The sequence below is a fragment of the Falco biarmicus genome (genome assembly GCF_023638135.1).
Source record: "Falco biarmicus isolate bFalBia1 chromosome 22 unlocalized genomic scaffold, bFalBia1.pri SUPER_22_unloc_2, whole genome shotgun sequence".
NCBI lineage: Eukaryota > Metazoa > Chordata > Aves > Falconiformes > Falconidae > Falco > Falco biarmicus.
In genome coordinates, this window is record NW_026611668.1 from 4,959 (window position 1) to 32,223 (window position 27,265).

The 27,265-nt window shown below is 60.9% G+C and overlaps 2 protein-coding genes across 2 annotated transcripts in view; one reads left to right on the forward strand and one right to left on the reverse strand.

The window, feature by feature from the left end:
* Positions 1-26,329, forward strand: ACTN4 (actinin alpha 4). The gene is given in 27 exon segments (XM_056326007.1): positions 1-208; positions 11,490-11,604; positions 12,516-12,610; positions 12,612-12,636; positions 14,454-14,540; positions 14,616-14,703; positions 15,074-15,152; positions 15,581-15,635; positions 15,638-15,661; positions 15,945-16,030; positions 19,195-19,287; positions 19,415-19,573; positions 19,575-19,646; positions 19,987-20,134; positions 20,522-20,672; positions 21,296-21,332; positions 21,334-21,405; positions 21,496-21,636; positions 21,844-22,026; positions 22,165-22,242; positions 22,244-22,300; positions 24,389-24,567; positions 24,805-24,952; positions 25,051-25,132; positions 25,364-25,429; positions 25,713-25,872; positions 26,022-26,329. Coding segments are annotated over 27 exon segments (2,781 nt in total). The 5' UTR covers positions 1-67; the 3' UTR covers positions 26,182-26,329.
* Positions 26,330-26,473: 144 nt separating this feature from the next.
* The window catches only part of SIRT2 (sirtuin 2), a 4,345-nt gene continuing 3,553 nt past the window's right edge, over positions 26,474-27,265 (reverse strand). Inside the window, 1 exon segment of the mRNA XM_056326006.1 lies at positions 26,474-26,493. Within this exon segment, the coding sequence (XP_056181981.1) occupies positions 26,474-26,493 (20 nt within the window).

A 27,265-nucleotide genomic window follows, 5' to 3' on the forward strand; every position in this document is an offset into this window, starting at 1 on the left:
TGCGCGGGGGCAGCGGCGGGGCGCAGCCGGGCGGCGGCGGCAGCGGAGCGATCGCGATCGTAGCGCCATGGTGGATTACCACAGCACTGGGCAGCCCTACCCCTATGGCGGCAACGGGCCCGGCCCCAACGGTGACTACATGGCCCAGGAGGACGACTGGGACCGTGATCTCCTCCTCGATCCCGCCTGGGAGAAGCAGCAGCGCAAGGTGGGCCCGGGCAGGGGGGCGGCCTGCGGCCTCAGGGCCGGGGGGGGGTGGGGGCCTGAGGGGTTGGAGCCTTTCCCTGAGGGGTGAAAGGCTGGGGGGCTGGGCCTGAAGGGGTCCTGAGGGGTTAGAGCTTTGTGGGGGGGGGTCCTGAGGGGTTAGAGCTTTGTGGGGGGGGGGTCCTGAGGGGTTAGAGCTTTGTGGGGGGGCGTCCCTGAGGGGTTAGAGCTTTGTGGGGGGGGTCCCTGAGGGGTTAGAGCTTTGTGGGGGGGGGGTCCTGAGGGGTTAGAGCTTTGTGGGGGGGGGTCCTGAGGGGTTAGAGCTTTGTGGGGGGGGGGGTCCCTGAGGGGTTAGAGCTTTGTGGGGGGGGGGGGTCCTGAGGGGTTAGAGCTTTGTGGGGGGGGGTCCCTGAGGGGTTAGAGCTTTGGGGGGGGGGTCCCTGAGGGGTTAGAGCTTTGTGGGGGGTGGGTCCTGAGGGGTTAGAGCTTTGTGGGGGGGGGTCCTGAGGGGTTAGAGCCTCAGTTGGGGGGGGTCCTGAGGGGTTAGAGCCTCAGTTGGGGGGGGTCCTGAGGGGTTAGAGCTTTGTGGGGGGGGTCCCTGAGGGGTTAGAGCTTTGTGGGGGGGGTCGCTGAGGGGTTAGAGCTTTGTGGGGGGGGGTCCTGAGGGGTTAGAGCTTTGTGGGGGGGGGGCCTGAGGGGTTAGAGCCTCAGTTGGGGGGGGGGTCCTGAGGGGTTAGAGCCTCAGTTGGGGGGGGTCCCTGAGGGGTTAGAGCCTCAGTTGGGGGGGGTCCCTGAGGGGTTAGAGCCTCAGCTGGGGGGGGGTCCCTGAGGGGTTAGAGCCCTTGTGGGGGGGAGGTCCTTGGGGGCTGAAAGGCTGGGGGGGCTGGGCCCGAGGGGTTACAGCCTTGAGGGGGGTGCTGAGGGAGGGTCCCTGAGGAGTTAAAGGCCGGGGGGGTGGGCCTGAAGGGGGTCCTTAAGGGGGAGGGGGGCTGGGGGGAGGGGTCCCTGAGGGGTTAGAGCCCCGGGGGGGTGGCCCTGAGGGGGGCCTGGAGGGTTAGAGCCTCGTAGGGGAGGGGGCGAGGGTGTCCCTGAGGCGTCAGGGCCTGAGGGGGGGTCCTGAGGGGTTAGAACCTGGGGGGGGGGGAGGGACCGAGGGGGTCCTGAGGGGTTAGAATCTCAAAAGACAGGGGGTTAGGTGGTTCGGAGGGGGGTCTGTGGGGGTCCCTGAGGCATCAGGGCCTGAGAGGGGGGACCCTGAGGGGGGTCCTGAGGGGTTAGAGCCTCAGCTGGGGGGGTCCTGAGGGGTTAGAGCCTCAATTGGGGGGGGGAGGGGGGTGTGTGTTAGAGCCTCAATTGGGGGGGGGGGGGGGGGAGGTCCCGAGGGGTTAGAGCCTCAGCTGGGGGGGTCCCGGGGGGTTAGAGCCTCAGTTGGGGGGGGGGGAGGTCCCGGGGGGTTAGAGCCTCAGTTGGGGGGGGTCCCGAGGGGTTAGAGCCTCAGTTGGGGGGGGGGTCCCGGGGGGTTAGAGCCTCAGTTGGGGGGGGGTCCCGAGGGGTTAGAGCCTCAGTTGGGGGGGGTGTCCCGAGGGGTTAGAGCCTCAGTTGGGGGGGGGTCCCGGGGGGGTTAGAGCCTCAGTTGGGGGGGGGTCCCGAGGGGTTAGAGCCTCAGTTGGGGGGGGTGTCCCGAGGGGTTAGAGCCTCAGTTGGGGGGGGGGTCCCGAGGGGTTAGAGCCTCAGCTGGGGGGGTCCCGGGGGGTTAGAGCCTCAGTTGGGGGGGGGGGTCCCGAGGGGTTAGAGCCTCAGTTGGGGGGGGGGAGGTCCCGAGGGGTTAGAGCCTCAGTTGGGGGGGGGGGGAGGTCCCGAGGGGTTAGAGCCTCAGTTGGGGGGGGTCCCGAGGGGTTAGAGCCTCAGTTGGGGGGGGTCCCGAGGGGTTAGAGCCTCAGTTGGGGGGGGGGGAGGTCCCGAGGGGTTAGAGCCTCAGTTGGGGGGGGTCCCGAGGGGTTAGAGCCTCAGTTGGGGGGGTCCCCGAGGGGTTAGAGCCTCAGTTGGGGGGTCCCGGGGGGTTAGGGTTTGGGGTCCCGGGGCTGGTTCTGTGGGGCATGAGGGGGCTGAAAGGGTCCCTGAGGCATCAGGGGCTGGGCCTGGAGGGGGCCAGGGGGGTCAGGGCCCGCACTGGGGGGGCTGTGGGGCCAGCTGAGAGGTCGGGGGGGGGGGGGGGGGGGGGCACAGGTGCTGGGGGGAACCCCTGAGGAGGGGGTGGGGGGCCTGGAGAGAGCCCCTGGGGAAGGGGGGGGGCCTGGAGGGACCCTCTGGGGGGGGGGGGGCGGGGCAGTAGCTGGGGAGGGGTCCAGGGTGCCGCAGACCCTCGGGGAGTGGGTGCTGGAGGGGAGGGGGTGGCAGGGGGTGCTGGGGGGAGGGGGGGGCGGGGGTGTAGAAGGATCCGCTCCCTGGGTCAGGAATGGGGAAATAAGGGAGCGGATAAAAGGGCACTGGGGGAGAGGCGGCAGGGAGGGGCAGGGCACAGGGCGCTGGCGCCTCGGCACCTCCCAGGGGGGGGGAGGGGGGGGGGGGGGGCGCTGATGTGGGGAGGAGGGGGGGGGGTCCCACCTGCGCCGCACCCAGCCACCGAGACCCCTCCGCTTCGCTTCATCCCGGCAAAACCTGCTGCCGGGGGCTCGGAGCTGCCCGTTCCCCTCCCGCTTCGTCACCCGCAGGCGCTGGGCGAGGCGTTCGTTCCGCTCAGGTTTATTTAATTACCTTAATGATGGGTTACTGGGGGGGGAGGGGTCAGGGCAGACCCCCGCCCCCCCTTCCCCAGGCTGCAGACCCCCCCCCTCCCCAGGCGGGGGGGGAGCGCCGTGGACACCTGTATAAACTCCGAAACGTGAACGCTGGGTGTCTGTTGCTATAGTTACGCTGATATTTAATCTAATTTTTTTTTTTTTGGCATAATTTTTGGCGACGGAAGCGTGTGCTGAGCCTCCTCATCCTCCTTCCCCCCCCCAGCGCCGCTTTGGCCACCCCCCCTCCCGCTGTAACGCTCCCCCCCCCCCCCCCCCCCCCCCGCTGTAACGTATGTTTTTTGCCGTGGATTTTATGGAATTTTGGGGTCTGGCAGATGGATGAGGTTGGGGAACCAGCGGTTCTCAATTCCAGCTGGTCCATAGGCCAAGCCTCGTTAGCGTCGGCTGCAGAGCCGGCTAATTAGCAAGCTGCAACCCCCCCCACCCCCAGCCCCCCCCCCCCCAGTTCGGCACCCCGGCCCGTCGGAAGCATTTCCCAGGTCCTTCTGGTGTCTTTCCCTTCTCCGTCACCGCCTGGGATGAGGGGGACAGGCACGGACGCGCTGCCGCGAGCGGGATGCTGCCGGTGACTCCAGGAATTTGGGAATGCGGCTTTCCCAGAGCTGGAAAGTCGGTCCGGATCCTCGGCGGAGGAGCAGGCGGCGTTGGAAAGCTCCTCTCTGGGTGTCGGGGAAAACGCTCTGCAAGTTAATGAAGTTGTTTTTTGGAGCTGGTTCGTGTCTTTCTGGACCTTGGGATGGCAGGGAAGCTGCCGGCGTGCCGGCCGTCGATCCTCTGGAAATCTGCGCTGGAGTGGAAGCGGCCGAGGTCTCATCCCATCCCTTGCCGGGGGGGAACGCAGCCGGGAAGGACGGGAACGTTCCCGTGTGGATGTGGAGCCGTCCCGGCGTTCCCATCTGGAGCCATCCCAGCATTCCCATTTGGAGCCATCCCGTGTGGAGCCATCCCAGTGTTCCCATCTGGAGCCATCCCACTGTTCCCGTCTGGGGCCATCCCAGTGTTCCCATTTGGAGCCATCCCGTGTGGAGCCATCCCAGTGTTCCCATCTGGAGCCATCCCACTGTTCCCGTCTGGGGCCATCCCAGTGTTCCCATTTGGAGCCATCCCGTGTGGAGCCATCCCAGTGTTCCCATCTGGAGCCATCCCACTGTTCCCGTCTGGGGCCATCCCAGTGTTCCCATTTGGAGCCATCCCGTGTGGAGCCATCCCAGTGTTCCCATTTGGAGCCATCCCGTGTGGAGCCATCCCACTGTTCCCATTTGGAGCCATCCCACTGTTCCCATTTGGAGCCATCCCACTGTTCCCATTTGGAGCCATCCCAATGTTCCCATCTGGAGCCATCCCAATGTTCCCATTTGGAGCCATCCTGTGTGGAGCCATCCCAGTGTTCCCATCTGGAGCCATCCCAGTGTTCCCATTTGGAGCCATCCCGTGTGGAGCCATCCCAGTGTTCCCATGTGGAGCCATCCCAGTGTTCCCATCTGGAGCCATCCCGTGTGGAGCCATCCCAGTGTTCCCATCTGGAGCCATCCTGTGTGGAGCCATCCCAGTGTTCCCATCTGGGGCCATCCCAGTGTTCCCGTCTGGGGCCATCCCAGTGTTCCCGTCTGGGGCCATCCCAGTGTTCCCATCTGGAGCCATCCCGTGTGGAGCCATCCCAGTGTTCCCATTTGGAGCCATCCCAGTGTTCCCATTTGGAGCCATCCCAGTGTTCCCATTTGGAGCCATCCCGTGTGGAGCCATCCCAGTGTTCCCATCTGGAGCCATCCCGTGTGGAGCCATCCCAGTGTTCCCATCTGGAGCCATCCTGTGTGGAGCCATCCCAGTGTTCCCATCTGGAGCCATCCCAGTGTTCCCGTCTGGGGCCATCCCAGTGTTCCCATCTGGAGCCATCCCGTGTGGAGCCATCCCAGTGTTCCCATCTGGAGCCATCCCAGTGTTCCCATCTGGAGCCATCCCAATGTTCCCATTTGGAGCCATCCTGTGTGGAGCCATCCCAGTGTTCCCATTTGGAGCCATCCCGTGTGGAGCCATCCCAGTGTTCCCATCTGGAGCCATCCCGTGTGGAGCCATCCCAGTGTTCCCATCTGGAGCCATCCCAGTGTTCCCATCTGGAGCCATCCCAGTGTTCCCATCTGGAGCCATCCTGTGTGGAGCCATCCCAGTGTTCCCATCTGGAGCCATCCTGTGTGGAGCCATCCCAGTGTTCCCGTCTGGGGCCATCCCAGTGTTCCCATCTGGAGCCATCCCAGTGTTCCCATCTGGAGCCATCCCGTGTGGAGCCATCCCAGTGTTCCCATCTGGAGCCATCCCAGTGTTCCCATCTGGAGCCATCCCGTGTGGAGCCATCCCAGTGTTCCCATCTGGAGCCATCCCAGTGTTCCCATTTGGAGCCATCCTGTGTGGAGCCATCCCAGTGTTCCCATCTGGAGCCATCCCAGTGTTCCCATCTGGAGCCATCCCGTGTGGAGCCATCCCAGTGTTCCCATCTGGAGCCATCCTGTGTGGAGCCATCCCAGTGTTCCCATCTGGAGCCATCCCAGTGTTCCCATTTGGAGCCATCCTGTGTGGAGCCATCCCAGTGTTCCCATCTGGAGCCATCCCGTGTGGAGCCATCCCAGTGTTCCCATCTGGAGCCATCCCGTGTGGAGCCATCCCAGTGTTCCCATCTGGAGCCATCCCAGTGTTCCCATCTGGAGCCATCCCAGTGTTCCCATCTGGAGCCATCCCAATGGCTGCGGTTTTGCTGCTGGTATGTGGCCAGTCCCCGGGGTTTCTCCTCTGGAATCTCAGCTATGTGGCTGGAACAGCGGGGCACGATCTCCCGGCGTCAGTCCTTCCCGGCCTCCCTCCGGCTAACGCACCGGAAAAAATAAGGGAAAAAAACCGAGAAATAAATTAAAAAAAAAAAAAAAAGTAAGGAATAAAAAGGAAAAACAGGGGGAAAAAAGGAAAAAAAAAAAAAAAAAGGAAAGAAAAAAGGAAAATCGTTGCCCATGGCCTTGACCAGGTGGAAATGCTCCTGGCTTCTGCTGGGAAAACAACTTGGTGGGAATGGGGCGTCCCTGCGGGCCGCGGGGCGATAACGAAGCCGCGGGGCGATAACGAAGCCGCGGGGCGGTGAGGGTGGCTGGGGAGATGCTCATCCCGTGGACCGAGCGCCGGCTTCTCGCGGCATCATCGTTAATCGCCGCTAATTGGACCCACCGCCGGCTCGTCAGCTCCCGCGCTGGTTTAACGGCCTCGGCGTGTTAACGAAGCCGGGCCGGGGGCTCCCCCCACCCCCACCCCCAGAGCGTGGACGGGATGGAGGAGTTTCTCCGCTGCACGGCTGGATTCTTGGTTCCTTTCCAAAGGGAAAAACATCCGGCTGCTCCTCTGAGAACATCGCCGGCTCCTGCGCCGGGTGGGATTCGTCCTCCGGGGCCGGAGAATTCCCTCCGCATCCCCCGTCTCCATCCCCCCAGCCTCTCTCTGCCACAGTCCCACCATCAGACGTGGATTTTCTGAAGCGGGGGAAACCCCCTGTTCACCCCCCGTTTGTTATTTTCTGGAGCGGAGAAACCCCCCGTTCACCCCCCATTTATTATTTTTATTTTTTTTTTCCCTTAAAACCCCCGTGGCGATTCCCAGAGCGATGATCAGAAGACGCTCCCCCTGACGGTGGGGACCGGGCAGGGGGGTTTTTCCCCCCCCCTTTTCTCCCCCTTTTCAGGCTTCCTGGCTCTCGTGTTGAAAAAATAATCCGCTTTAATCCCGCTGAGGCAACTTTTGGATCCCAGGTGGGATCCCGGCCGGCAGATTAATGCCGGTGGGATGACGCAGACCTGCCGGGCGGGACCCAGCTTACACAAGGAGCCGGGGAATCGCCCCGGCACGGCGGCTTTTCCTACCTTTGGAATTGAAAAACGAGCGTTTCCATTTATTTTTTTAAATTTTTTTTGGACCCCCAAAGCGCCAGGATGAGGGATGCTTGTGGGTGGGCGAAACAAGCGTTAATTCCTCCACCGGGCTCTTTGGCTTGGGAATGTCTCTGCTTTTCCCTTTTTTTTTCCCCCCCTGGTATTTTTCCATGTTTTGGGGGGTGTTTGCTGCGTGCGTGCCTCCCAGCTCAGGCAGCGCCAGGTTTTTGGGGAGGTTTCAACGTTTTAAAGCGATGGATACGGGAAAACCGGAGCCGGCGGCGCTGGGAAGGGGAATCACCTGCAGTTTCCTGGGACCAACTCATATTTAAAGCTCATCTTTCTTTAGAAATCCACTGGAATTGCACTTTTTTCGGTGTTTTGTTTTTTTTTTTTAATTTTTATATTCTCAGCCGGCGTTTCTCCCCTGCCACCAGATCCGGAGTGGCCGCACGCCGGCCCCCCAGTGAGGGTTGCTGTATCCCCCCCCCCCCCCCCCGCCAATATTTTTCTCCCCAAACAGCCGGGCCAAGAGCCTAATTAGGGAAAAGAACGAGGAGAATCTCCGTTATCCGCCGCCCCCCCCCCGTAGCAGCAAATTAAAAAAAAACCACCAGCATCCCCCCCCAGGAGGGAAATGACGCCAGGAGCGGGAAGCGGAGCCACCCGTCTGGGGGGGCTGCTTTTGCCCCCCCCCCGGAAAGGCAAAGCCGGGCCAAGTTCGTTAACACCACCCTGCTAATGAAGGTGGGAGCATCACCCCTCAGCATCTCTGTCTGCCGAGGAAAATCCTCGTTTCTCCGGATTTCGGGGAAAACCCTCGTTTCTCCGGATTTCGGTCCGGAACTGCCGCTCCTCCAAGGAAAAGCGGTTTCAGCGTCGAGCTGAGCCGCTAGCGCCGGTAATTAGCCACCCCGCTAATTACCCACCGAGGCTGGGTGCCTTGGCCGGCGTTGGGAAATGCCTCCTTCTTCTCCGGAGCTTTGTTTAGTCTCCGCCGGCAATTTGGAGCGCAGGAATGATTTCCTGCCCTAACGAGCTTCCCCTCGTTAGCCCTAACGAAGGGAAGGCGGCGCGGCCCAAGGGACCCCCAGCCCCCGCCAGGGACCCACCGCCCCTTTTCCACGCGCGTGGCTGCCTTCAGCCCGGCGACGCCGGCTCCCCCCTTAGCTTTTATGTTATTTTCGGGGTTTTTTACTTAAAACCATGGAAATGAGACCGAAAGCGGCCGCGCCGGAGCAGCCAGCGGCGTCACCAGCTTCTCCTTCCACGGCCACCCCCGGATTGTGCCAGGGAAGGCGCCAGGGGTGAGAAACGCTGGCTTAGAATTAAAAAAAAACCACCAAAAAAAGTGCAATTCCAGTGGATTTTTTAAAGAAAGATGAGCTTTTCTTCTTTTTTTCTTTTTTCTTTTTTCTTCTTCTTCTTTTTTCTTGTTTTCTTTTTTCTTGTTTTCTTCTTTTTTCTTTTCTTTTTTCTTCTTTTTTCTTCTTTTTTCTTTCTTTTTCTTTTTCTTCTTTTTTCTTTCTTTTTCTTTTTCTTCTTTTTTCTTTTTTTTTCTTTTTCTTCTTTTTTCTTCTTTTTTCTTGTTTTCTTTTTTCTTCTTTTCTTTTTTTCTTTTTTCTTCTTTTTTCTTTTTCTTCTTTTTTCTTTTTCTTTTTTTCTTTTTCTTCTTTTTTCTTCTTCTTTCTTCTTCTTTTTTCTTGTTTTCTTTTTTTCTTCTTTTCTTCTTTTTTCTTTTCTTTTTCCTTCTTTTTTCTTTTTCTTCTTTTTTCTTTTTCTTCTTTTTTCTTTTTCTTCTTTTTTCTTTTTCTTCTTTTTTCTTTTTCTTCTTTTTTCTTTTTCTTCTTTTTTTCTTTTTCTTTTTTCTTTTTCTTCTTCTTTTTTCTTTTTCTTCTTTTTTTCTTTTTCTTCTTTTTTCTTTTTCTTCTTTTTTCTTTTTCTTCTTCTCCTCTTTTTCTTCTTCTCCTCTTTTTCTTCTTCTCCTCTTTTTCTTCTTCTCCTCTTTTTCTTCTTCTCTTTTTCTTCCTTTTTCTTTTTCTTCTTGTCCTCTTTTTCTTCCTTTTTCTTTTTCTTCTTCTCCGCTTCTTCTTCTTTCTCTCTCCCTTCTGTTTCCCCCTTCTCTCTCTTTTCCTTTCCCTTCTCTTTTTTTCTTTTTTTTTCCTTCTCCCTTTTTCCCTTCTCTCCCTTTTCTCTCCAAGGAGAAATTCTTGCCGGCGGTGACCTAATGGAAAAATACCGGTGTGTCCTGCCCACGACTTTCCGAGCAAACATCGTGGAGCTGCCGGGCTCCGAGGGCAGCGGGCGGCTTTCGGTCAGGGCTGCGAGTCAGGCTAAAGTCCGCGGCAGTGTTTGGCTTAAGAGGAAGGAAAAAGCTGCAAAAACCTGCCGGGATCGTCCCGGGCTGAGCCCGGTGCGGTGGGCTGGCGGATGATGCCTAAAAAAAAAAAAAAAAAAAAAAAATTCAAATTTCAGGCGCCCAGCCATCCAGGGTTGGGAACATGCGCTCGCTGACCCCCAGGAATTCCCCCAAATTTTGCTCCTTGTTTTTTCCAGGTGTTGTGTGAGACGGGAGGGAACTGGCTGCTCCTTCCCCGCTGTGTGCCGGGATGGGTGGGGGTCTCCCCCTTGGATGGGGGGGGTCTCCCCCCTTTGCCAGGGCGGGGGGTTGGCTCGGAAGGTGCGGGACCACCTTGCCGCTCCCCGGCAGAGGCGGCTCCGACACAATGCCTGGAAAGCGTCGCTCCCCGCGCTCCGTGGGAAGGAAATTCCAGCGGCGTCTGCGGAATCTCCTTTTTTTAGTAACTTCGGTTCCCAGCGCGCCGCCGCACAGTCCTTACACCAGCGCCCAGCCGCCAAAACCATTTTTGGGGATTTAATTTCATGGAATTTCATGAACGGGTCCCCAGCGTCGTGGCGAGGGACCCGGCGGGGGAGGAAGGTGCCGCGGCCGCCCGGTAGCTGTTGGAAAAGAAATTCATGGGATTTGGAAGGGATCCGTCATCCGTTGAGGAAACAAGCTTGCTTTTTTTTTTTTTTTTTTTTTTTTGGGGGGGGCGGAGAGCTGGAAAGCTTTTTTTATGGCTTTCTACCACTATTTTTAACTCCTTGGCTGTTTCCATAGCGTTTTGGAAACAACCACAGCTTCTCCGTGCTGCGGCGCGTCAGGCGGCTTCAAAAATATTTTCACGTCAAGCATCCTCCTCCTCGCTGGAACGGAAAAATTCCTTCGGAGGTGTTTTGTGCCTGGTTTTTTTAATTTTTTTTTTTTAGCAGCAGTACGGGTTGGTTTGGCTGCACCAGGCGTGATTCAGCTCTCGGCTCGCCGTTCCCCACGTGCCGGGGCTGGCTCCGCGGCGAGCTCCGGTGGCACCACCCCGGCACGCCTGGCACAGGCATGTGGCACCGTGTGACAGCGGTCGCTGCCCGCACGGTCCCGACGAGCAGCTCTGGATATCCCGGGGTGGTGAGCTGGCCATGCCACCACCCCAGGGCAGGACACAGGGTACCCAGCACCCATCAAACGCCAAATCCCAGCTGCCGGGGTGGGAAAAGCGACTTTTCCCCAGGCACCGGGCTGTCCGGCGTGCTCCCGGTGCCCGTGGAGGTGACCCCGCTGCCCTCTAGAAGCTCAGTCCCCGGCGTCTTTGTATTTCTGACAGCACCGCGGCGTGTTTTAATTCCCTAAAATCCTGCCCAAGAAGCAGGGATCAGGATGAGTGTCGGGATGGAGCCAGCGCTGCTCCGCAACCCGCCGGCTCCGGGAGGGTCTTGCCGTGCCAGGGGGCCCGGAGCCACCCCCGGGTTTGGTTTCCCACCTGGATTTAACCAAAGTCCCCCTCCCTCGCTGCCGGGGGGGGGTCCTGGTGGGATGAATGGCCTGTTAAAAGCTGTCGCTGCAGCATTCCCCGGCCCTGAGCTCACCGCCGGCCTGGGACGTGGGACAATGCTCCCTTCAGCCGGCCGTGAGGAGGGGGCTCGGGGGCTCCGACCACCCCCATCCCCATCCCAACCGCGGCCGGTGGCTCTGCCGCAATCCGGGATCCCGGCATCGCGGTCTCACTGGTATAACAGGGATTTATTCCCCTCCCCCGCCCCCGGTGCCTATCTGGAATTTCTTTTTCACCCTAAAAGCCACAAGTTCAAGCAAATCCAACAACGGACCAGGAAGTGGCTGTTATTCCCCGGGGGATGCGCGGGACCCCCGGCTGCGAAGCGCCCTTAACCGGCCCGGACCCCTTCGCTGCCAAGGGGGGGGGGGGGCCTGGCGCATCCCAAATCCTCGGCACAGCAATCCACAGGTGCCAGCCGGGATAGCCCCCCTCCTCATCCCGATGGTTTTCCTGGGTTGGATCCCACCCCCCACCGGTCTCCAGCGACCCCCCGGCCAGCAGCTCGCCGGGGAAAAAACACGGAGCCACGGTGGGGGGGCAGGGAGAGGGGGCAGGCATCCCCCTTTCCCTGTTTATTCCTCTAGCGCTGCGATTTGGCGCCGGGGAGATGGGGGGATGCGGTGAACCCCGAAAAGGGGGGTGTCGCTCCTCGCCGTGACCCTCCCCCTCTCCCGCGTCTCCCCCGGCAGACCTTCACGGCGTGGTGCAACTCCCACCTGCGGAAGGCCGGCACGCAGATCGAGAACATCGACGAGGATTTCCGCGACGGCCTCAAGCTCATGCTCCTGCTGGAGGTGATTTCAGGTCGGTCGCCGCGCTCGTGCTCCCTGGGGTTTGGGGTGTCCCCCCACGGCCCCTGGGGCCCCCTTGGGTCTCACCAGGGTCCCCAAAAATACTCTCTGGGATCTCCCAGTGTTGCCTTGAGTCCCCCCCCAGCGTGTCCTCTGGTGTCACCCCCGGTGTGCCCCACGGTCTCACTGGTCCTGCTCGTTCCCCTCGGGGTCTTCAGTGTCCCTCTGGGTCACCCCAGCACCCCCAAAGAGTCCCCCAGTGTCCTCAGTGTCCCTCTGGGTCACCCCAGCACCCCCAGAGACCCCCCCAGTGTCCTTAGTGTCCCTCTGGGTCACCCCAGCACCCCTAAAGACCCCCCCAGTGTCCTTAGTGTCCCTCTGGGTCACCCCAGCACCCCCAGAGACCCCCCCAGTGTTCTTAGTGTCCCTCTGGGTCACCCCAGCACCCCTAAAGACCCCCCCAGTGTCCTTAGTGTCCCTCTGGGTCACCCTAGCACCCCCAGAGACCCCCCAGGGTCCTGCAGGGTCCCTCTGGGTCACCCCAGTGTCCCCATTGTGTCCACTGGTCACCCCAGCACCCCCAGAGAGCCCCCAGGGTCCCTCTAGGTCACCCCAGGGTCCCTCTGGGTCACCCCAGCACCCCCAGAGAGCCCCCAGGGTCCTGCAGGGTCCCCCATCTCCTGCCCTGGTGTGACTCTGATCCCGTGTGTTCCCCCCCCGGGGTCCACCCTGTCCCTTCAAGCCCCCTCCTGGGGCTGCACGGGGTGTCTGGGGCAGCGCGGGGCTTCTTATCGTTATTTTCTCTATTATTTTTTTTTGACTTTTCTTGTCTTCCATCCCGCTTTTAAACACTCCTCCTCCTCCTCCGCTTTTTGCTGTTTGCCTGAAACAAAAAAAAACCTTTGATCCTTTTTTTCTTCCCAGGGGAACGATTGCCAAAACCGGAGCGGGGAAAAATGAGAGTGCATAAAATCAACAACGTGAACAAAGCCCTGGATTTCATCGCCAGTAAAGGCGTCAAAACTGGTCTCCATAGGAGCCGAAGGTGAGTCCGGACCTCTGGCACGGCTCGGTGGCCACCGCTAGCCACGCCGCCGGCCGCCCTAACCCGGCGGTGCGGGGACGCGGCGCCCGCGTCTTGCCCGATGTAACGGCAGCGGGCACGGCGTGGCGGAGGCGTTGTCGCAGCCCTGGGGCGATGTGAGTCACGGCGCTGGGCGGCGGCGCCGGGTCGGGATCTCGGCGTGGTTTTATGGTGGCTCTGTCGTGGCTTTATGGTGGCTCTGTCGCCCTGGCGGCGGTTGAGTCAGCGGGGAGGTGCCCGGCGCACGTGGCTGGGGAGGCTCCGCGTTGGAGCTCGGAGGTGGAAGGCAGCGGGGGCTCCTTCCCCACGGTCACCGCCGCGGCGGGGAAGCCCTGGCGCAGCGGCAAGGACGGTGGGAGCCGGCCCGAGGTGTTTCAGTTGAGTTTCAGCCGGTGGGCACGACGGGGCTCGTCGCCACTGCAGCCGTTGCGTCAAAAAAAAAAACCCGCAAAAAAAACCCTGAAAAAAACACTCTGGAAAAGCCAAATATTTGCACCTGCGTTGTTCCAAGCCCTTGGTGCTGGCAGGGGAAGCGTGGTGGTTTAAAAAACAAAATTCCTCCCATTAGACGAGGATCTCGGATTCGCCTCGGTGGCGGGACGGATTCTCCCGGCTCTGCTCCGGCTGCAGGCCGTCCCCCGCGGAAAACAACCTGCTTAAGCGGAACAGAAAATGGAAAAAAAAAACCAACCAAAAAACCAAACCCCCAAAAAACCCACCAAAACCCCCCGTTTTGCCTGGGTTTTGCTGCGGTACAAGCGAAGCAGAGCGTGTCCTTGGCCTCGCACCCACCGTGTGGCCGCCTGGCGTTGGAAGCACCGGCTCCATGTGGGAGAGGACGCGGCGCCGGGGATCCGCCGGCTGGGGAGAAGCGGGATACGCTTGATCCCGGATTTAATTCCCCCCTCTGCCTCGCTCCCAGGGCTGCCTACTCCTCCCCCCGGGGCTAGGGGAGAGGATTTCCCGCTTGGCCTCTGGTTTTACTGGTGGCTGCGGGAGCCGGAGGGGTGCCCTGGAGCTTCGGCGTGGTTTTGCCGGAGCCTTGGCAGCGGCTCACCCTGCAGAGCCGGTTCTTGAGGACGGCGGCTGCTCCCAGGTTTTCTCTTTGAAGCCTCGTCGGCTGGGGAAGCCCGCCTGCTCCCGAAACCGGTGCGTGTCCCGACTGGTGCCGCATCCCAACCCGAGAGGCGCGGCCGCGGTGGCGGTTACAACAGCCGCTTTGCGCCAGAGGCTCCCGCCGGTCCCCGCCGGCGCCTACCTCACCGTAATCCCGCGGAAAAAAAGAAAAAAAAAACCCAAACCAAAAAAAAACCCCAAGCGCTTGGGTTGCTCACGCGATGAGGAATGTCACGTCGGCTCCTTCTGGAGACACCCCAGGAACTGGGGGAACTGGGGGCTTAAGCAGCCGGAGCCCCCCGCCCCGGAGCCGTTGTTGGGACCCCCCTCCGTGTCACCCCGAGGCGCTGGTGGCAGCGGAGCGGTGAAACTGCCGTTGGGGAACGTTTATTTTGGAGGATGTCGGCTCCGGTTCCGTGTTTATTGAGGCAGGACAGGCGTGGAGGTATGAGGAGCGGGGGTGGGGGGTGGGCTCGGGGCATCCGACGTCGCAAGCCCGGGGGGCGGGGGTGGGGGGGGTGGGCAGCCCAACTCCGCGCTCTGGCACCCGAAGGCGAGGCGGGAACGGGGGGGACGTTGCTCCTGGTGCTGCCCAGGTGGATCCGAGAGGAAAGGGCTCCCGGGAGCTGAACGGCGCCGCCGGTTTTCCCTTTGGCTTTCAGAGATCGTCGATGGCAACGCCAAGATGACGCTGGGCATGATCTGGACCATCATCCTGCGGTTTGCCATCCAGGATATCTCGGTGGAAGGTAAGGAGGCCGGGATGCGGGCGGCGGCCGGCGCTGGATCCGCTCCCGGCTGACCGCCTCCCACTGCTCCGGCAGAGACCTCGGCCAAGGAGGGGTTGCTGCTCTGGTGCCAGAGGAAGACGGCGCCTTACAAGAACGTCAACGTGCAGAATTTCCACATCAGGTAACGCTCCCAGCGCCAGCTTTTCCCACCCTGCAGGATGCGGCCGCGCCGCTCCTGGTGGGATGTCCGACGGCGGAGCGTGCGGGAAGGAGAGAACTGAGCATCCTCCTCCTCCTCCTGCCGCTCTGTGCTGCGGCTCGCGCTGCTTTGGGTTGGGCTTTATTTGATTTGGGGCTTTTTTGCTGTGGTCAGTATCCGCCCCTTCTCCAGGCTGCTTCTCCAGGGTGGGTGGACGGTGCAGGGTCCGTCTCGGCGCTTCTGTTTTTCAATCCGGGAGCGGGGGGAGGCGTGGGGCGCCGGGGGGACACGTGTCCGTGGGTTTGAGCCTGGCGCTGGCGCGGGGTCTCACTCTCCGCGTTTCCCTCGGCAGCTGGAAGGACGGGCTGGCTTTCAACGCCTTGATCCACAGGCACAGGCCAGAGCTGATCGAATACGACAAACTCAGGAAGGTAAAACCCTTTTCCCGGCTCGGAGCCGGCGGGCGAGCACGGCCATCCGGCCATCCTTCCATCCATCCGGCCAGCCCTCCCTCCCTCCCTCCATCCCTCCCTCCCTCCAGCCTTCTGTCCCTCTCTCCATCCTCCCCTCCTTCCCTCTCTCCATCCCTTCATCCCTCCATCCCTTCATCCCTCCATCCCTTCATCCCTCCCTCCCTCCCTCCAGCCTTCTGTCTCTCCCTCCATCCCTCCCTCCCTCAATTCCTCCCTCCCTCCCTCCCTCCCTCCCTCCCTCCCTCCCTCAATCCCTCCCTCCCTCCCTCCATCCCTCCCTCCCTCAATCCCTCCATCCCTCCCTCCCTCCTCGCTGCCTCGCTCCCTCCATCCCTCCCGCTGCCCTCTCCAGCAGCTCACACCCCCCCCCCCCCGTTTTCCTCTAGGATGATCCGGTGACGAACCTGAACAACGCCTTCGAAGTGGCGGAGAAGTACCTGGACATCCCAAGATGCTGGATGCGGAGGGTAAGCTCTCCGCGCCGCCGAAGGCTCCTCCGGTGGGAAAGCCGCTCCCTCGGGCCGCCGGGAAGCGTGCCCCAGGGCCGGGGAACAGAGGGATGGCGTGACCCGGGGCTTGTGTTTAACACGCTCTTCTGCCCGTACAGGTGGATTTTTAAGAGCCGCTGGCTGGTGGGATTCCAGCCTAAAGCGCAGCTGGCTCGCAGGCACGGCGTGGAGAGCGAGCCTGGCTCGCGCCGGAGCTGGCCCCCCTCCCCCCCTCAGCCTGACCCTTGTTATTTAATTACAGACATTGTCAACACAGCTCGCCCCGACGAGAAAGCCATCATGACTTACGTGTCCAGCTTCTACCACGCCTTTTCGGGGGCTCAGAAGGTACCCGAGGCGGCTGCCTCCATCTCGCTGTCACGCTCCCCGCCGCAGCATCCCGCACTCACGCCACTTTCTCTTTCAGATGGCCCGTCTTTTCTCTTGCGGGCTTGGGAACCGGACCTCAGCTCGTTCGTGTGGGGTTAAAGAGCCGCTGGGCTTCCCGAAATCCATCTCCCGGTGGTGCTGGGGTGGCGGGGCTGGCCCGGCGCTAAGCTGGGGGCCGCACGGAGCTTCCCGAGGGAGCTCGGGAGCCGGGATGTGGCTGGAAACGAAGCCTCAATCCTTGAGAAAAGGCTGAGATGTTGAGAAAAGGGAAGCGCAGCGGGCAAACTAACCCCAGAGCCAGCTCCGGTCGGGATCCCAAGCCCCCAGCGAGCGCATCGCCCCTCCGCCGCATGCCCCAGGGGGTGGAGGGTTTGCTGGCCGCTGCTTCACCCTCTCTCCTGCCTTTCTCTCCGCGCAGATATCGTGGGCACGCTCAGGCCCGACGAGAAGGCCATCATGACATACGTGTCCTGCTTCTACCACGCTTTCTCGGGGGCGCAGAAGGTGAGCTGTGCCGGCCGGAGCTGCGCGCTTGGGGCTGACACCGCACCCGCCCGCTCCCGGGGCGCTCGCGCTGCTGCTGGGCAAACCCACCCCGAAACGGGCCGGCTTTCCGCTTCCCCCCGGGAAGAGCCCCCGGCTGGGTTCCGCGCTGGGCTGGCTGCGGCGCTGGGGCTCTTCCAGGCTTTTGGTGGCGGCTGGAGGAAACGTGGGTGAGCGAGACCCCGAATCCCAGTTTGCAGCGCGGCACAGGGGTCTGATCCGTCTTTGCGGCACGATCCAGCGCTCCCAGGGGGTCTGATCCGAGTTCTGATCCGGGTTCTGATCCGGGTTCTGGTCATTGTTCTGGTCATTGTTCTGATCCGGGTTCTGATCCAGGTTCTGATCCTTATTCTGATCCTTGTTCTGATCCGGGTTCTGATCCGAGTTCTGATCCGGGTTCTGATCTGGGTTCTGGTCATTGTTCTGGTCATTGTTCTGATCCTTGTTCTGATCCTTGTTCTGATCCGGGTTCTGATCCTTGTTCTGATCCGGGTTCTGATCCTTGTTCTGATCCGGGTTCTGATCCTTGTTCTGATCCGGGTTCTGGTCATTGTTCTGATCCAGGTTCTGATCCTTGTTCTGATCCAGGTTCTGATCCTTGTTCTGATCCTTGTTCTGATCCGGGTTCTGATCCGGGTTCTGATCCGGATTCTGATCCTTGTTCTGATCCTTGTTCTGATCCTTGTTCTGATCCTTGTTCTGATCCGAGTTCTGATCCTTGTTCTGATCCGAGTTCTGATCCGGGTTCTGATCCAGGTTCTGATCCCGCGTTCTGATCCTTGTGTTGATCCGGATTCTGATCCGGGTTCTGATCCAGGTTCTGATCCTTGTTCTGATCCGGATTCTGATCGGGGTTCTGATCCCGCGTTCTGATCCTTGTGTTGATCCGGATTCTGATCCTTGTTCTGATCCAGGTTCTGATCCGGGTTCTGATCCTTTGTTCTGATCCGGGTTCTGATCCTTGTTCTGATCCTTGTTCTGATCCGGATTCTGATCGGGGTTCTGATCCAGGTTCTGATTCGGGTTCTGATCGGGGTTCTGATCCTTGTTCTGATCCAGATTCTGATTCTTGTTCTGATCGGGTTCTGATCCGGATTCTGATCCCTGTTCTGATCCGGGTTCTGATCCGGGTTCGGATCCGGGTTCGGATTCAGGTTCTGTTCCTTGTTCTGATCCAGTTCTGATCCTTGTTCTGATCCAGTTCTGATCCTTGTTCTGATCCAGTTCTGATCGGTTTCTGATCCTTGTTCTGATCCAGATTCTGATCCGGGTTCTGATCCGGGTTCTGATCCAGGTTCTGATCCGGGTTCTGATCCAGGTTCTGATCCGGATTCTGATCCGGATTCTGATCCAGCTTCTGATCTGGATTCTGATCCGGGTTCTGATCCGGGGGTTCATCCTGCGGGGTGCTGGACCAGGCCCAGGTTGATTCCCTTGGGATCTGCCCTCGGGGCACTGCGGATCCCAGCTCACCGGGATCATCCGGTGGTTCCATTGTGCCAGACACGGCGTCCTGGAGCATCCCAGTGCCACATCCCAGCGCCGCATCCCAGTGCTGCATCCCAGTGCCATCCCAGCGCCACATCCCAGTGCTGCATCCCAGCACCGCGTCCCAGTGCCACATCCCAGTGCCGCATCCCAGTGCCGCATCCCAGTGCCGCATCCCAGTGCTGCATCCCAGTGCTGCATCCCAGTGCTGCATCCCAGCGCCACATCCCAGTGCCATCCCAGTGCTGCATCCCAGTGCCATCCCAGCGCCGCATCCCAGCGCCACATCCCAGTGCCATCCCAGTGCTGCATCCCAGTGCTGCATCCCAGTGCTGCATCCCAGTGCCATCCCAGTGTCACATCCCAGTGCCACATCCCAGGACCACAGCCCAGTACCACATCCCAGCGCCACATCCCAGTGCCATCCCAGTGCTGCATCCCAGTGCTGCATCCCAGTGCTGCATCCCAGTGCCATCCCAGTGTCACATCCCAGTGCCACATCCCAGGACCACAGCCCAGTACCACATCTTAGCGCCGCATCCCAGTGCCATCCCAGTGCCGCATCCCAGCACCACATCCCACCTCCCTCCTGCTTTTCCCTTGGGTTTCCACCCAGCTTTTCGCTGCTTTTCCTTCCTTCCTGGTGATTTTGGGGGTTTCCCCCCGCGGCGGCTCCTTTTCCTCTCCCTGCTCCTCCGTCGACCCTCTCCGCTCCTTTCTGTCGCCTTTCTGCTCCGACCCCTCACCCCCCAGCCTTGATTTTTCCTGCCTCTTCCCACCCGGTGGAGAGAGGATCTGCCTTGGTGGAGCAGCAGGAGACCCCAGGGTGGTGCTTAGAGATGGGTTTAAAAAAAAAATAGATTAAACCGCAATTTTAAAAAAATGGAGCAACTTTAGTTTTGTGCTCCCTCCAGCACCAGACCCCCGGCGGGGCAAAGAGAGAGATATCCATCCCCCCCCGCCGATGGGGAGCAGGGAAGGAGGTTGGAGCTCTGGGTTTGGGATGGGGGGGCTCGGAGGGGGGGGACACACCCCAGTTTTCTGTGGCTCTCAACCCCCCCGTCCTCCTGTTGCCCCTCCCCCCCGCCCAGGCTGAGACGGCGGCGAACCGCATCTGCAAAGTGCTGGCCGTCAACCAGGAGAACGAGCACCTGATGGAGGACTACGAGAAACTGGCCTCCGACGTAAGCCACCGCCGGCGGGGGGGACGGGACCCCTTCCCCCAGCCATCCCCCCCACCCCCCTAATATCCCATTTTTCCCCATTTCCCCCCCCCCCCCTTTTTTTTTTATTTTCCCCAACCCCCCACAGCTGCTGGAGTGGATCAAGCGCACCATCCCGTGGCTGGAGGACCGCAGCCCCCAGAAAACCATCCAGGAGATGCAGCAGAAGCTGGAAGATTTCCGCGATTACCGGCGGGTCCACAAGCCCCCCAAGGTGCAGGAGAAGTGTCAGCTGGAAATTAATTTCAAACACGCTGCAGACCAAGCTGCGCCTGAGCAACCGGCCCGCCTTCATGCCCTCCGAGGGGAGGATGGTCTCGGTGAGCCGGGGGAGGGGGCTGGGGGGGTCCCGTGGGGATGGGGAGGGGGCTGCGGGGACCAGGAGGTCCCCTCCCGGGGCTCCTGCACGGGGTTGGGGCTGGAGGCTTCTTCAGTGGCTGCCCCCAAAAATGGGGGGGAGCATGAAGTGGGCAGGAGAGGTGCGGGGGGGCACGGGGGGACCTGGCTGCTGTTGTGGGGCGGGGGGAGAGGACCCCGCAGCCGTCGGTGCGGGCACGGGGGGACCCCACAGCCCCGGTTACAAGGGTGATGGAGCTGGTGGGGGAGGAGCAGGCGCTGGCAGCGCAGGAGCCCCCTGAGCCCCCGCGCCCCCCTCCCCAGGACATCAACACGGGCTGGCAGCACCTGGAGCAAGCGGAGAAGGGCTACGAGGAGTGGCTGCTCAATGAGATCCGGCGCCTGGAGCGGCTCGATCACCTGGCCGAGAAGTTCCGGCAGAAGGCCTCCATCCACGAGGCGTGGACCGAAGGTAGCGCCACGGCAGGGGGGCGGGGGGGGCACATTTCGGGGCCGGGGGGGGTCACATACCTTGGGAAGCGGCTGGGGGGGCCGGGGGGGGGTTCACATCCCTTGTTTTCACACCCCTTTTGGCTTTGCTGGGTGGTGTGAGCCGCGGGGGTCCCTGTCCCCCCACCCTGCAGCGCATCTCGGAGATGCTCCTCGTTATTTCAGGGGGTTTGGTTATGTAGAAGGGTTTTTTTTTGGGGGGGGGGGGGGAGGGGGAACTGTTTCAGGTCCGTTTTCCCACGGAGGTGCCGCCCAAGCGGCAGGAGGACCCACCTGGGTGCCCCGCCAGGTGTGTTTTGGGGGGGACGGACGAGGTGACAAGCGCCGTTCCCCCCCCCTCCCCCCCCAGGCAAGGAGGCCATGCTGAAGCAGAAGGACTACGAGGCCGCCACGCTGTCGGACATCAAGGCGCTCATCAGGAAGCACGAAGCCTTCGAGAGCGACCTGGCGGCGCACCAGGACCGCGTGGAGCAGATCGCGGCCATCGCGCAGGAGCTCAAGTACGTCTGCGCCCCCCCCCCCCCCACCCCCGCCCCCCCCCCCAAACACCCCTGGGGTCCCCCAGCGCCCCACACCTCGGCCCTTCCCACCGCAGATCCCTCCGTATCGGGGGTCTGGCGGCAAGACCCCCGGGCACGGCCTGACCTCGGAGCGGCTCCTCCGCACAGTGCCCCCATTGTTCCGCCCGGCCCTTCCCCCCCCCCGGTTTTCTCCGCCACCAGAATACGGTTATTGTAAGGCGGCCCCGCTCTTTTTTTTTTTTTTTTTTTTTATAATTTCCCCCCCCATCACTCCCCGGGTCAGATAAACTCGGGCACAATTAGTACACTGAAAACCAGCGCAAGGGCCGAGCCGTGAATGGAGCCCTTCTTCCCGCGGCTGGAGCCACGGCCGGCCGGGAAACGGGACGTGGGGGGCGTGGGAAATGCCGTGGTGGGGGTCCTAACGAGCCCCCCCCCCAGCGCCCCACTCGCCGCTGGAACGGGAGCCGAGCGCATCCCTGCGTCGGGATGCGGGGGCGGAGGGGGTGACCCCATCCCGACTCCGGTGGTCCCAATGTGTGCGCCCCCCGCCCCGATGCCCTCACCCCACTGCATTTCTGCCCCCCCCCCCCCCCCTAAAGCGAGCTGGATTATTACGACTCGCCCAGCGTCAACGCACCGGTGCCAGAAGATCTGCGACCAGTGGGACGTGCTGGGCTCCTTGACCCACAGCAGGAGGGAAGCGCTGGAGGTGAGCCCCCCTACTCGGGGGGACCTGTGGGAGTGGGGCCGCCCCGGGGGGGGGCTTTTCCCCCTCCTCATTCCTGCTGGCCGCCTGCAGAAAACGGAGAAGCAGTTGGAAACCATCGACGAGCTGCACCTGGAGTACGCCAAGAGGGCGGCCCCCTTCAACAACTGGATGGAGAGCGCCATGGAGGACCTGCAGGACATGTTCATCGTCCACACCATCGAGGAGATCGAGGTGGGGGGGAGGGGCGGGGCGGGAGCCTCCCGTTTCCCACTGGGATGTTGTTCTCCTGGTTTGTGAACGGCTTCTTTTGGGGGGGTCGGGTGAGCCAGGGGGGGTCTGGTGATGGGGGAGGGGATGATGTGCCGGTATGGCACGGCTCCCGGAGCAGCTCCCCCCCCCCCCCCCCCCCCGGCTCTAACCCATCCCCCACCCCCGCAGGGGCTCATCGCCGCTCACGACCAGTTCAAATCCACCCTCCCCGACGCCGACAAGGAGCGCGAGGCCATCCTGGGCATCCAGCGGGAAGCGCAGCGCATCGCCGACTTCAACAGCATCAAACTCTCCGGGAACAACCCCTACACCTCCGTCACCCCCCAGATCATCAATTCCAAGTGGGAACGGGTGGGTGCTGGCGGCGCGGAGCCCCAGTTTCCCGGGAATAACGCGGGGATGCTCCGTGGGGCTGGAGCTCCCGGTAAAGGGGTCTGCCCACCCACCGGGGGGTCTCCCAACGCACGGTGCCCTCCCCGCCCCCCGCAGGTGCAGCAGCTGGTGCCGAAGCGGGACCACGCGCTGCAGGACGAGCAGAGCAAGCAGCAGTCCAACGAGCACCTGCGGGCGGCAGTTCGCCAGCCAGGCCAACATCGTGGGGCCCTGGATCCAGACCAAGATGGAGGTGAGCGCGGGAGCGCTGCGGGAGGGCAGCCACGCGCGGGGAGCTGCTCCGGCTCCGGGAAGGACGGAGAGTCGGGAAAGGGCTGGGAAAAAACCAGGTGGGAGCACGTGGGGCCCACGCTGCCCGATGTCTGCATCAGTCCGGCTCCTGGAAATGAGGGGAAACTGGGAACTGTTGATAAAACCAGCCTGGAGCTCGGGCTGCCCTGTGTCTGCGTCAATCCGGCTCCTGAAAAAGATGGGAAACTGGGAATTGGTTGATAGAATCAGGCTGGAGCTCGAGCTGCACCGTGTCTGCATCGCTCCAGCTCCTAAAAATGGTGGGAAACTGGGAATTGGATGATAAAACCAGGCTGGAGCTCGGGCTGCCCTGTGTCTGCATCACTCCAGCTCCCAAAAATGATGGAAACTGGGAATTGGTTGATAGAATCAGGCTGGAGCTCAAGCTGCCCTGTGTCTGCATCAATCCAGCTCCTAAAAATGGTGGGAAACTGGGAATTGGATGATAAAACCAGCCTGGAGCTCGGGCTGCCCTGTGTCTGCATCAATCCAGCTCCTAAAAATGGTGGGAAACTGGGAATTGGATGATAAAACCAGGCTGGAGCTCGAGCTGCACCGTGTCTGAATCAATCCAGCTCCTAAAATGATGGGAAACTGGGAACTGGTTCATAAAACCAGCCTGGAGCTCGGGCTGCCCTGTGTCTGCATCGCTCCAGCTCCCAAAAATGATGGGAAACTGGGAATTGGATGATAAAACCAGGCTGGAGCTCGAGCTGCCCTGTGTCTGCGTCAAATCCAGCTCCTAAAAATGATGGGAAACTGGGAATGGGTTGATAAAACCAGGCTGGAGCTCGGGCTGCCCTGTGTCTGCATCAATCCAGCTCCTAAAAATGATGGGAAACTGGGAACGGGTTGATAAAACCAGGCTGGAGCTCGAGCTGCCCTGTGTCTGCATCGCTCCAGCTCCCAAAAATGATGGGAAACTGGGAATTGGATGACAAAACCAGGCTGGAGCTCGGGCTGCCCTGTGTCTGCATCACTCCAGCTCCCAAAAATGGTGGGAAACTGGGAATTGGATGATAAAACCAGGCTGGAGCTCGGGCTGCACCGTGTCTGCATCACTCCAGCTCCCAAAAAAGATGGGAAACTGGGAATTGGATGATAAAACCAGGCTGGAGCTCGAGCTGCCCTGTGTCTGCATCGCTCCAGCTCCTAAAAATGATGGGAAACTGGGAATTGGATGATAAAACCAGGCTGGAGCTCGAGCTGCACCATGTCTGCATCACTCCAGCTCCCAAAAATGATGGGAAACTGGGAATTGGATGATAAAACCAGGCTGGAGCTCGGGCTGCCCTGTGTCTGCATCGCTCCAGCTCCCAAAAATGGTGGGAAACTGGGAATTGGATGATAAAACCAGGCTGGAGCTCGGGCTGCCCTGTGTCTGTGTCAATCCAGCTCCTAAAAATGATGGGAAACTGGGAATTGGATGATAAAACCAGGCTGGAGCTCGGGCTGCCCTGTGTCTGCATCGCTCCAGCTCCTAAAAAATGATGGGAAACTGGGAATTGGATGATAAAACCAGCCTGGAGCTCGGGCTGCCCTGTGTCTGCATCACTCCAGCTCCCAAAAATGGTGGGAAACTGGGAATTGGATGATAAAACCAGGCTGGAGCTCGGGCTGCCCTGTGTCTGCATCGCTCCAGCTCCTAAAAAATGATGGAAACTGGGAATTGGTTGATAAAACCAGGCTGGAGCTCGAGCTGCCCTGTGTCTGCATCGCTCCAGCTCCTAAAAATGATGGGAAACTGGGAATTGGATGATAAAACCAGCCTGGAGCTCGAGCTGCACCATGTCTGCATCACTCCAGCTCCCAAAAAAGATGGGAAACTGGGAATCTCGGCTTCTCAGACCAGCCTGGAGCACGCCGGGGCTCACCCTGCCCCGTGTGCGCGTCGCTCCGGCTCCTGACACCCGTCAACGGTCCCACCGCGCCTGGCACCGGCGGCGGGTGGCCGAGCCGGGCTGATCCCGGTCCCGGGGCCGTGCCCGTGGCCTTGCCCCGTGCCCTTGACGCCGTTTGCCCCCGGCAGGAGATCGGGCGCATCTCCATCGAGCTGCACGGCACGCTGGAGGCGCAGCTGGCGCAGCTGAAGCAGTACGAGCAGAGCATCGTCGACTACAAACCCAACATCGACCTGCTGGAGCAGCAGCACCAGCTCATCCAGGAGGCGCTGATCTTCGACAACAAGCACACCAACTACACCATGGAGGTGGGCGCCTGGCTTGGGTCATTAATTCCAATTATCCCTATTAATTAACCCTTCCGGGAGGGGCGGGGGAGGTGGGGGGGGGGGGCACCCAAGGGGGCTGTACGGCACCCAGGGTGGGGGAGGGGTTTGCAAAGCTTTGGGTTGGGTCGCGGCGTCCTCCTGTAGGAACGCATCAATCCCCCCCCTCGCTAACAAGCCCCCCACCCTCTTTCCCATCCCCCCCCCCCCCCCCGCAGGCACATCCGCGTGGGCTGGGAGCAGCTCCTCACCACCATCGCCCGCACCATCAACGAGGTGGAGAACCAGATCCTCACCCGCGACGCCAAAGGCATCAGCCAGGAGCAGATGCAGGAATTCAGGGCTTCCTTCAACCACTTCGATAAGGTGCGCCCCCCCGCCCCCCCCCCCCGCCCCCCCCAGCCCCCCCGGGGGTGCCGAAGCCACCAGTAACGCCCCGTTCTGCTCCGTCCCCTCCCTGGCAGGACCACGGCGGCGCGCTGGGGCCCGGAGGAGTTCAAGGCCTGCCTCATCAGCCTGGGCTACGACGTGGAGAACGACCGCCAGGTACCGGCGCCCCCATCCCGTCCCCCCTCCTCGCTCTTCCTCCCCATCCCCCCCTCCTCCTCGCGCCCCCCGCCGCCGCCTTCCCGCGCCGAAACGCCTCCCATAACCGAGTCTCTGCCTTTCTCTCTCCTCTTCCTCCCGCGTTTTCCTTCCTCTTCCTCTCTGCATGCGCTCTCTGCCCTCTGCGGCCGGCTCTCCTTCCTCTTCCTCCTCTTCCTCCTCCCGGAGCAGAAGCGCGCGGGAAGCGTGGACACGGACGACTTCCGAGCTCTCCTTACCTCCACGGGATACAGCCTGGTACGCTCTCTGCTATCCTCCTCCCCACCGCCGCCACTTTTTAGTTTTTCCACCTTTTTTTTTTTCCGCCCTCCCCCACTTCTTCTCGCTCTTCCCGGCGCTGCGATCCCGCGGGGGGGAGGGCTGGGAACGCCGCCGCGATCCCCGAGGGTGGGGGAGATCCCCCCCCCACCCCCGTGCGCACCCAGGGTCCATCAGGGCACTGCAGGATGGTGGGGGGAGGGGTGGGATCCAGCGCTCCCACCCCCCCTCACCGCCCCCCCTATCCCCTTCCCCGCTCCAGGGCGACGCCGAATTCAACCGGATCATGAGCGTGGTGGATCCCAACAACAGCGGGATCGTCACTTTCCAGGCGTTCATCGACTTCATGTCGCGGGAAACCACCGACACGGACACGGCGGATCAGGTCATCCGCCTCCTTCAAAGTCCTGGCGGGCGACAAGGTGCGGCACCGCCGGGATGGATCCGACACCCGGATCCACCAAAACCCACGGATCCACCTCAAACCTCCACCGTTTTGACAAATTTCCTAATTTGGGGTTTGTTTTTTGTTCTTTTTTTTTTGTTTGTTTGGTTTTTTTTCTCCCCCCAGAACTACATCACGGCCGAAGAGCTGCGGCGGGAGCTGCCCCCCGAGCAGGCAGAGTACTGCATCGCCCGCATGGCTCCCTACCAGGGGCCCGACGCCGTGCCCGGCGCCCTGGACTACAAATCCTTCTCCACCGCGCTGTACGGCGAGGAGCGACCTCTGAGCCGCGCCGCGGCGGCACCCAGCGCTGGCGCTTCCCGCCACGAGCCAAATCCCCCATTTATTTTTATTTTTTGGTTTGGTTTTTATCGGGTTTTTTTCCCCCATGCTCCACACTCACCTCCCCCCACCCACCTCCCTGCACCCACCGGGGGGGGGGGGGTCTCCTCCCCGGGGTGGCGGGGGGCACCGGTAACGCCACGGCCGCCCCACCGCGCGGTTCTTGCGTATTACACCCACCACGTACCTATGCAACGATATATTTTGGGTTATTTGGGGGGGGGGTCGGGGTTTTTTCACAGGGGAGGGCTGCCAGCTGCGGGGGGGGGGGGGGGGGGCTCACCTTTTAGTGGCTTGGGGGGGGTTGGTTTTTATTTTTTTTTTTGCCGGCAGGGGAGCGGGGAGCTTCAGCTCTGCCCTCAGATAATATTTTTTTTAATAGAAAAACCCATATTTTTTCAACTAGCAGCTCCAAAGGGAGCCCCCCGCCCCCGCCCCGTGCGGGTTTAGCCCTCTCCGCAGCCGAAAATCCCAACAAGCCGGGGTGGGGGTTGGGGGGGAAGGGGGCAGCAGAACCCCCCCGGCTCGGGCGGAGGATGGTGCGGGGGGGGGGGGGGGGTGGGAGGATGTCTCACCTCCAGCGCAGCTCCCTCACTCCCCCCCCCCCCCCCCCCCTCCAACCTTGGAGCAGGTTTTTCTGAGGACCAAAAATTCCAAAAAAAAAAAAAAAAAAGAATTAGAGGAAAAAAAAAAAAAGAGAAAAAGAATAAAAAAAAGGCAAAAAAAAAATTTAAAAAAAAAAAAAAAAGCCTGATCTTTTAAAATTTAAATGAAAGCCAGAAGGTTCCTATTTACTTTATTAACTTACGGATTTATTATATAAATATATATTCACCTAGCAGCATATATTACCGGTTTTTCTTTGTCATGTAATTAAAATATTGCCGATTACTGTTAACGAACGGAGACTTTACCCTTCCGCACCGTGCTCATCCCTCCTGCCCGGGGCTGGGGGAGCACTGGGGACCCCCCCCACGACCCCCCCCCAGCCCTGCCCATGCCCCCCGGGTTGGGGTCTGCAGGACAAT